Source organism: Bombus huntii, chromosome 9 (assembly GCF_024542735.1).
Source record: "Bombus huntii isolate Logan2020A chromosome 9, iyBomHunt1.1, whole genome shotgun sequence".
In the NCBI taxonomy this organism is placed as follows: domain Eukaryota; kingdom Metazoa; phylum Arthropoda; class Insecta; order Hymenoptera; family Apidae; genus Bombus; species Bombus huntii.
The window spans coordinates 887,083-897,661 of record NC_066246.1 but is presented as its reverse complement, the minus strand read 5'-3'; the positions used below and the strand labels follow the sequence as shown (position 1 = coordinate 897,661).

The following is a 10,579-nucleotide window of genomic DNA, read 5'->3' as shown; positions in this document are numbered from 1 at the left end:
TCACCGATTCTTCTCGCTTTCCTAGTTTTTGCCGCGTTTTACGTAACCGCATCGCGAAAGTCTATATTGCGGGGAGAGAACGTCTCGAAGCGGTATCGTCGTTGCACACGAGGCGAGCCAAGCGAAACGTGTAATCAGCGTGTATATGCTCATCGCGAGTAATCACACCTCTAATAGACATCCTAGATTCAGCCTCGATTAATCGATCAACGACGGCGGTAACGACGCGTGTTTTATATCGAGATAATGACGACAGGCTAATGACGGGCTCATTAACGAGACTCGATATAAAATGGTTCCGTTTAGCATCAGATATTCCGCTAACAGGAAGTAGGTCGGTAATACGCGCTTCGGGTATCTTGTCGTATATCTCTCTTGTTTGGGCAGAGACGGGGAAGAGACGACCGAGGTAAAGAGGGGAGGAAAGAGAGAGAGAGAGAGAGAGAGAGAGAGCCGTCGCCAATGTCTGATTAGCTCTTCTATTTACGAGGCAGAAGCTAACGGCGCGACATGCGAATCGCCATTAAAAGCAGACTGTGTATTAAAAACTCGATCGTTTGTTCACGGCTGTCGACCTTCTCACGCATCGTGTTCGATAACGTGACAGTTTTCACGATCCATTCGCGTTTCATTAATATTTTCAGAATCTTTGACGAGAAAACGAGATACGTGACTTTTCATACATAAACTTTGAACGTAACTTCGTACTTAACTTTCACACTTAAACTTTTCATGCTTGAACGAATCTCGTAGAAAAAGTTTATTTTTCAAAGTCGCGATATTGCCTTTAGGTTTGGAATTATAATCCAATGAATGCATATAACTTGGTTTGGAATTTTGCAAGTTTCCGTGTAAACGAAGTTTGGCTCGGTTATGACGAGTACCAGACTTTCCGCGAACGAATTCGGATCGCGAAATGACTTACTTCATCTTAATAAATTACTGCTTCGAGTAAACCCTGTGAATAACATCAAAAAGATTCTCGGAAGGGCCGCGTGTATCGCGCTATTTCCGGACAATAATTCTCATCCTCGTGTGGCCCTTTCAAAGCGTCGAATGTCTCTGCGAAACTTTCTACGGTGTACTCGTCGTATTAACTCGTAGCAGTAACTCGCAATTGTACCTAACGTGATCCCACTGGACGATTTCTAAAGTTGTTCGATCGTTTCGTTCACCGCCTTTCTTGGTAGTCGCTTTGCATATTGTCTCGTTTCGCGGACAACGAGTTGACGTAAATCGTCCATCTGATGGTCTGTTTCGCCTCGGAGGACTTACCCTTCTGCTGTTTTTCTATCGCATTCGGAGAGCTAATCGGATCGGTTTAAGGGAGAGCGATGGGACCAGGAACAGGGCGCAATTATTCCTCGCCTTTATTTTAAATGTCTTCGTTTATTTCGACTCACTATACACGCTACTAAGATTCCGTTCACACACACGCACTCTCTGCTTCCCTTTCACGCGTCTATCACCTCGCAGACCATCAAGCGCGATACGGATTTACATCTTACGCGATCATAAAGCTCACTAATTAAACTGTTGACCAGGTATATTGCAGTATCCCATCTATCGTTTATAAATCTCCTTCCATTTATTTATTTATCTATTTATTTATATTCGTTTGTCCTGTTGTCTCCCTTTTCGTTTATTCTAATCATGCTCGACAAATCTATCTCGTTTATGCGTAATATTATCGGAGGGGGAGGGCGGGGAGAGGGATGAACGATGTATATATAATATATATAGCTTATGTACAACGACGAGCACTTCACGACTGAACGGCTCTCTTTTATAATTTATACGCTATAATAATTACTTAATAACTTACGTAAATCGCCGATGCTTCCTCCGGATTTCTTTTGGCTTTTTTTTTTTTTTATTCACCACGATTATCTTCTTTCGCTTTTCCGCAAATAAATACAATATGGTACAGGTGTCCGCAGAACGGTCGCAGCAATTCGTCCTAGATATTCGTTAAAGGAAATGTGACATTCGTTCGACGTTTCGTACAGGATACGTACTTTACTCTCTTTCGTGTAACGTGGATTACACTTTGCTTGCGCGCCTCCCTTCTAACCCTTTGCGATAAGAATCCATGTAAAACACCCGATGAAATAGGGTGGTCCGATCGCGACTGTAACACGAAAAACATCGTCTGGTTTCATCGACGGGTTCTCGACGGGGCTTGGCTGTGAATATTTGGCAGTCTTTAATTTACAAAACATTTTACAGCGATCGACGAGTCGCTACCTCCGAAAGGGTCGTCCATTCGGTGTCCCCATCTTGACACGTCGACACGATCGTTTTGGACCGGGTCACCAACGACGCCTATTATCCGTCTTGTCAGACCGTTGCAGACTTTTGCAGACTCTATTCAGTCTTTGTACATCTTCACGACGAAGAAACGTCGCGGACGACCTTATCTCCGCGAATAAATCCCATTTCTTCCAACAATATCCAACAATATCTTCCTATACAATCTCGCCGAAACGGCTTCGTCTTCGTCCGTTCTCCGCGATACGTTGCCGAAGAAGACGCTTTCTTTGTACTATGCCTTGTCCTTCCGTCCCTACGCATCGATTACGATACACCCGAAAGACACGCTGTCGCGACGATCACGGTCGATCCATACGATGATCTCGATCGACTCCGTATTTTCCTCGTGCTCTCTCCTACCAAGTAGATACTAAACTGCGAGAGTCCTACTCGTGACCCTGTCGAGTCGATGCACGTAGAAAAGAAGATCCGACTCGACCCTCGCGTAGCCTCCCACAGGTCGCGTTAGGCAAACACAGGGAACGTTTCCAACGATCGATCGATTATCTTTCTCGATTACTCTCGGCAGACGGCTGCCTTGGCGAGCCTCTAGTTGCGAGAAATCGCGGTTTTTCCTCAACGACGAGCATCGAGGCGTCTCGTTCCCTACGACTTCTCGTCCATACTGCTCGGCAGAGGTCGTTTCTTCAAGATCCCAAGATCCTGCACGTTCTCCAAGAACGTCTTGTGATGTTGCGCGACCAGCAGCGGGTTCACCGTCTGCACGTCCTTCTTCAGTTCCTCCATGTCCCTCTTCAACTTCGCCCGTCTGTTCTGGAACCACGTGATTACCTGAGCGTTGCTCAAACCCAACTGCGTGGCGATCTCGTCTCTGTCGGCCGGGCTCAAGTACTTCTGGTACAGGAATCGTTTCTCCAACTCGAAGATCTGCTGATTGGTGAACGCCGTTCGACTCTTGCGCTTCTTCTTCGGCTGCTGCCGGTTGTTGAACAGGTTTAGATGATTCGCTTGCTCTGCAACAAATACGGTTCGACAGATGGTTAGACGAGACGTGTTCGTTGTCGCAACGGGTTCGACGCGTTCGTCGCGTTAATAGAATCGATTCCCGTTGATAAGAGTTTCAAGTACCAACGAGTTGTGATTACGTGTCACGTGATCGTTCCCACGTTTCTCGTCCGGCGGCTCAAGGTAAAGAAACGTGATTGCGGAAACGTGTGCGCGGAGAAATAAGGTAGAACCAATCGATTCGAGGCATGCGTGACTTCTTGTCGGCGAATCCCATCGAATCGAGGACGTTAATGATTTCTATTCCATATCGTTAGCAACAGATGTGGGTAGTCATCGCGTCGACTACGATCAAAAAATTCTTTCGCCTAATAGAAAATATCGAGTTAGAAACATCGAACGAGTCTCTTCGACCGTACGACACGTACGCGTACAGTAATCGTTTCCAACGCTTCGAAAGGTCTGAAATTTCGCGTTTTAAGATGCACGAATTCGGAGTGTTGGAAACGGAACATCCCGGTATACGAAGCCACCCAGCGCAAAAGAAATACGTCCTGAAATTCGAGGGTCGATTCTTTCTAGTCCTCTTTCTAATATCGAAATTTCTTAATCTCCGAACGAGACGGCTAGAGGAGAAATGCAAAACGAATCGGACATGGTCGGGCGTGTTTGAATGCCCGGCACCTAGAACAGGGTCCCTTCTGCCGCACGGCGTTGCTCCACTCAGCTTCCACGGCCACAAATCAGATGCATTTTCGTGCGGTGGTAGAGATCTCTCCATAAAAATCGTATTACCTATTCGTCACGGTGTTCAGAGGACGGGATTCCAGCGGAGCTTCTCGTCCACCGGATGTTGGAATTTTCGTTGCTTTCGGCCGTGGTACCCTCGACGAAACGATCCCAATTTGACGGACGCGGACGATACAAACCGAAATGCGCGGTTAATACGATAATTGTTCGAGCGTTCGAGCTATAGAGTTGCTTTCAGAATTACAGAGATTCGCTATCGATATTTCTGCCGTAGCCTTTCTCTCGTATCTACCGTTTCGAAATTGGCGTCGATTTAGAAACGGAAAATCGAGAATCCATCCGCGGCTGACTTCATCGTCGGGCAAACGCCGTTTGTAAGCGTCGCGATACCGCCGACGGTCAACGTCCACATGCCGTCCACTTTGAATCGAGCTGTACTTTCCTAAACGATAAAGTCGTTTGAACAGTTCATCGCGCGCTCGTTTTTAGCGACACGCTCGCAATTTTTTCCATCCATTTCGGCGATCCCTCAAGGAGGGTACACAGGAAGCCGAACGCGGCGGGAAACGGTGGCGAGATTAGCGACGGCCGTTTTCGCGATGGCGTTAGCCATTAGGAAATAATCGAACCGAGCGACGAAAAAGAGAGGCGGCCGATGAGTCGTGGACAAGGTAGCCGCGGAGTCTCTACAGGATCAAAGAACGCCGCCATCGGTCACACCTGCGCAACCCGACCGTACAGTCCAGCTTGAAAACTACCTCGCCGATCAGCGATCGGCCTTGCTTCGTAAGCGTTCGCCTCAAGGATGCAACCTTCCGTCATTCTTTCGCCGTCGTTTCAAACGCGTTATATCTTCACCCCTTAACTCTCGTGCATTGATTTCTCGGCCGATCGAACAAATTTTCGTAAGCAGAGAAAATTCTGTATCTAATGGATCGTCTGTCGATTTATCGACGCGACGAATTACGTTAACAAATCGGTGATCCATCGGAGGCGTATTTTGTTTTTGAGGAGAAGATTTTAACAGAACTGTCTCTGATTCGTTTAATCCAAAGTAATTGGAAAATCGGTGTCGCGAATAAATCGCGTCTCGAAACGAAAGATACGTTTCGCGAAACGTGTAATTCGAACGAACGAACGTCGACAACCGGCCGAGGAAGCGGACGGTATATTCCGCTTAAGAACGCGATTTCGATCCTTTAATTGTAAATTACCGAGTTAATGGCGTCGGCTCTCACGGCTCGAGGATCGCCACGCGTTCGCGATTCGGTCGAGCATCTCTGTGGACTTTCGCCGCCACGTATCCGCGCCGAGTTATCGGCACCTATCGACCAAGATAATATCTATTACGATGTCTATTACCGACGGAAACTGCTTTCGTAACGGTTCCCCCCCAAGCGCGCAAGAAGAAGCGCTTTTCTATCCGCTTTTCTCGGTTTTATCCGCGCTTGTTTTTCCTCCGGCACGGTGGACACGTTCGACTACTTTTCTAAACCACACCCGGAAACTACTTAATTACCAGTAGGATAGCAGAGCGTTTAGCGTTCACCGAAAGTGTTATTACATCGCCGTAAAGCATGCAGATTCACCGTTTTAATGCCTCCGGTGATCGAGTCCGTTTCTTGCGCCCTCTTTTTTTCCTTCTTTTTTATTGCTCAGAGAACTCTTCCCTTACAATCCAAGGAATTGTCTAATTGTAAGCGTCTAACGCGCTGGCTCGCTACAAGTGGCAGTGCTAATTACGCTCGTACCAGCTCGTTTACCTCGAAAATTACATCGTCTCGCCGCTACTTTATCATCTGACGGCTGTTTAAGGAGAAGCTGCCGCAAAAATGCTCCGCATCCATCGTAAAGATTAACGTTTTGCCTCGGTTTACGAGTCGCTTCTTGTCGTTGTCGTTGCCGTCGTCGTTTTCCATTTAGAAGCAATCTTTTTTTCTTCTATTCTACCCTCGCTTCGTTTTCCCCTTTCTCGGTATCCGCCATCCGAACGTGACGTACGCGAGCACGGTTTTTCTTTTCGGGTATTTTCTTTTCGCCGCGTTTCGAGCGAGAAAAGTACACGATAATTTTGTCGTCCCGTCGTCCTGCACTTTGTCTGTTGCGCGGGGCTCGAATCTCTCGAAGCAGAATCCAGAAATACAACGATGGCAGGCGATGGTCGAGGAAAGAGAAGCGACGGAGAAGCGACGGAGAAGCGACGGAGAAGCAACGGAGAAGCGACGGAGAACGGAAGAAACGAGAGAGCTCGCAGAGATATTAGTTTCTGCGGTTGACTCGCCGCGGAGATTTAATTCGTTTGATGTTCACGAATTCGCCGCTTCGTCCTTTCGCAATGCTTCTCTTTCTCTGCGTCTTGCCGTTATTGTTGTTGCCGTTGCTGCTGCTGTTGCTGCTGCTTCTCTCCATGATTCGCCTCGTCTCCCCGTCCCGTATATTTTCTCACCTTTCTTTGTCATTACGTGGTACTTTGTATTTCGTCAGCACCCTCTTCTCGCTTCTGCATCATCCTTCTTTACAGAGAGCTAAAGACAAAATCTTGCACGGACTCGTACTCCACTCCTTCGATCGTGTCAGCGATGATATGCATTGCGCGTATTCTATACATTTGTATTTTTACCGATTACGCTCTGTTTCTTAATCTATCGATTCTAATTCGATAGCGCGAGTTCAAATTCCGAGAATTTTAATTCATTTCGTGGAATGTCGTAATTTATAATTTCGTTTCGTCGCCTATCAGGACCATAAGAAAAGGAGCAAAAGAAGCGGCGTTGGCTGATAAGAAAAGGATCGTCGAGGCGTCGGGCGACCCTCGTCGCTTCCGATACCGTCGATCACAGAAAAAGGAGAAGACGATCGGACCACCTGCCGCACTCTCTAGCTAGGTGGACCACAGGTGGCCAGCAACGGTCGTTCGATTAACACGGTGACTGTGCCGAAATCGCGCTTCATTACGAGACCTGTTATCCCTGTCCATTCTCCCTTGTTTCTCCGAAACAGGCGAAACGAGCGAAACGAGCGAAAGGGGCGATGGGTCGTCGACGGTCTTTCGTAAAAGAGGCAAGAGGAGAAGGGAAAAATGGAAAAACGAGGAATGGAAAAACTATTCGAAAGACGCGAGGACCGTAGACGTTACGGGCGTCGATTCGAAGTTGCAAAGCGGTCGTGCGTCATTAACTTCCAAGTTTCCTCCTTGGTCGGTATCTCTCCGTCGATTACAACCGCGAATATATTAAAAGCAGCGGCGTCATTCGTCTCGCGTCCCGTCCGCCATTAATAAGCTATCAACGTAAATTTTATTTTAACGCGTTAATCCGCAGACGTACGACGGCCCTTCAAGCGGAAGTCATCGCGTTGGCACTCGATGCCGCGGTGGCAGCCGAGTTTCCGCACGCCAATTGGCGTGTCCGTTCGCTGTTGATACCGTGCCGATACCGTACGAGCGATGAAGATAGCCTACCTGTACAGGGAGCAGTTGGAATTTCACCTTTGGATCCGTTTCTTTTTTCCTTTTTTTTTTTTTTCAACTACTGACGTTTTTTGTCACATGTTCAGGCGTCTCGTGTGCTTAACCGCCTCGTGCGCCGCGTTCCACCGGCAACGGGATGTACGATCGATACTGTCGGTGGCCTGTGTCAGAGGTCGATTCGCGCGTGCTGCCGTAAATTTCGTGACTTTTTATGGGCCGCTGAACGACCGCGAAATGAAACGACGGTGACGCGTGACGAGCCGAAGACCGACAACCGATGCCTCGTTTTTTTATTTTCCCGTGGTTCGCGCGAGAATTTGAATTTCACGAAGACGAAAGAAAATCGAGCAAAGTCGGGAAAAACTACGTTGCCATTGTAAAAGTAAAATTATCATAGAATAGGTTTCGAATCGTAAGAAAGTTTTATTACGGCAGAACGGTGCGTGGGTTAATGAAATTAGCGGACTGAGAAACGAAATTATAAATCGCGCGTTAATTACGGTGTAGAAACCAGCCTGCCTTAACGAACAGCACGCATAAAAAGTTGGATAATAAATGTCAGCAGTGAACCCTGATGCAATCACCGAAGGATATCTTGCGATCGGTACATATATCCGAACGAACGTGGCCTCGTGAAAACGCGTCTGGTTAACAGGGACGAAAGCGTTCGGCGGCCATTTTGGTTCCGCTCCAACAGGAACCGCTCGAGTAGAATAGGCATCGAAGCTAAGAGACGATTTTCAAACGATCGGCTACAGATCCAATAAATTATTCGCTAACGGTTTCTCGTTAACTGACTTTTGATACGGTCAAACCGTGAACACGGTTCCCTCGCTTAAGAAAATTCGATCGATCCGCTCGATCATCCTACTAATAATTTCTCCGAATGCCGCTTATCGATCGGCACGTTTCGTTGTTGAAAGTACGCAGCAGAGGAGATGGAATGAGAAACGGGAACCGGGTAATCTGACGGGTAATCCGAAGGGTAATCCGAAGAAAATACGGAAGATTGCGCGGATTATCGAGATCGTTCTGAACGAAGTCCGGAGCATGTTTGGGAAAGTAGCTTTTGATTTCCACGAGAGAAGAGTTTCGGAAGAACGAAGAAACAACTCGCGACCAGCGTCCACTAACGAGCGTGTATCATCGTTCCGTGTGGGACGATACGCGTGAAACGCTTTCTCGCTCCTTGTACTCGAACGAACGAGCGTTGTTGCGTTTCCGTCTGTTCAGCGTTCGACGAAAGATCCTCGCGATATTCGACCGCGTAAAAATTATTACGTTTTTCGGCTATACGCGCAAGAACATTAATACTAACCGCGTTTTCCTCTATCCCTCTGTGTCTCTCTCTTTCTCTGGCTAATACTTACAGCGAAAGAGAATCTGTTTCTTCGCTCTTTATAAAATACATAGTAATCTATGTTGATTTTGAAACGTCGTAATCTCGTCGGCTGAGAATTCGTTCTTGCTCGAATGCCTGTAACGCGTTTCTATCGCGTTCGTTAACTAGAAAAAGAAGAGAATATCGAACGAAGGGAGCTTCGTGAACCGTTCGACGTGTAGTTATTCGAGATACTAACGTATATACGAGCTGGGCGGTTAAGAGCGATCACAAAGAAAGTAGAAGCGTGTATAATGCGGAATTATCGAGTGGCAGACAGGTATGCTGGAAGAACGACCTGCCTGCAAGCCCATCGACGTGATTTTTGGAGCGAGACGAAAAACTAGCCGACCGGTTAGCGGCATGAATCGCGAGACAAGAGGAACAGGGTATAAAAAGAGCAAGGGAAACAGCCTACGGATCCGATAATAACCGATGCGTTGCTCCATCGAACGAGGCTACTTCCACGATCTCATAAATTTATTGTATCGTGATAAGTGGAAAATTCGAAGGTATCTTAATCGATCATTAACCGATTTATCCGCTGGATCCCTGTCACGGCATCGCCGACCGTTCTCTAGATAAGACCATTCAACCTTTTATTCCTGTTGCGTGTTTACGGTTGTACGGTATATATATCGCGTGGAAGAAAAGTACAATTTCGAGCCTGAACATAGGTATTCCAAATTTGAAATCCTAAAACACCAATACCCTTCGATATCACCAAGTATTAAGATCAAAGTTGCATCATCGCGAGATCGATCGAAACAACGCGATCGATTCAGAGTTGGCGAGAGAGGCGAAAGGCGGCCACCACCCCCGTCGACTGTTCGATGCCCAATCCCGACCCTGTGCACCATCGGCGACGAGGGAAACGTTTCGCGAGTGTCCTATAAATAAGACAGAGGCTGTCCGGTGACGGGCTAACATCCGAGGCATCGCCGGTATCAAAATACTCGTTAGAAAAGCTCGCCGGTGGCACGCGTCGCCGCTTCCCCGAATATTTTGCTAATAGGTCGTTCGCTCGTGACTCGAGAGGACGCCACGAAGGATATACGTAAAGGGGACACGTAAAAAGAGGCGGGACAGCGACACCGTGGAGCAATTTGGATGTGTCTTCCGTCGGTCGACGGTCATTTGTCTCCCAGCGGCAACCATGCGCGTCCTTTCTCGTTCTCGTTCTCTCTCTTCTCTCCTCTCCTCTCCTCTCCTCTCCTCTCCTCTTCGCTCCTCTTATCTCCTCTCCTCTCCTCTCTTTATTCTCTTTCTCTCGCTTCTCCAGCTCTACCGCGATTCTCCGTCTGTCGACCGTGTTTCCCGTCTTTTTCCATCTCTCGAGCTGCCGGCAACTTCCTTCCCTCCCCCGGCTAACCCGAGGGGCTTTGCCCACATGTCAACGATATATTTTCTGCCGGCCCACAAATCGTTTAGCGGGTAATTTTGAAATTGGAACACTTATTTAGTCGTTTAGGCCCAAGGGCAGAACCGCAGAACACCGTCGGAGATTTATCGTTTGATTTTTCGCCGGTTTATAAATGCCATTTTCTTCCTCGCTCCCTTTTCCTTTCTCTTTCCTTCGTGCCGTTTCTTGTTTCGAGATTCGCTTCACGCTTACGCCCCGTGTCTTTGAAGTTGACGAAACGAATCGTCGGTTTGCCGATGATGTAGTACGAGAACGTCGCTTCTTTCGTTCGTAGATT

The 10,579-nt window shown here is 47.6% G+C and overlaps 1 protein-coding gene across 1 annotated transcript in view; it reads right to left on the bottom strand.

Annotated features, from left to right (window-relative positions):
- Positions 1 to 1,369: 1,369 nt before the first annotated feature.
- The window catches only part of LOC126869438 (lateral signaling target protein 2 homolog), a 48,175-nt gene continuing 38,965 nt past the window's right edge, over positions 1,370 to 10,579 (bottom strand). The window contains exon 2 of the mRNA XM_050625978.1: positions 1,370 to 3,287. Within this exon, the coding sequence (XP_050481935.1) occupies positions 2,920 to 3,287 (368 nt within the window). The 3' untranslated portion in view covers positions 1,370 to 2,919. The remainder of the gene's footprint in view (positions 3,288 to 10,579) is intronic.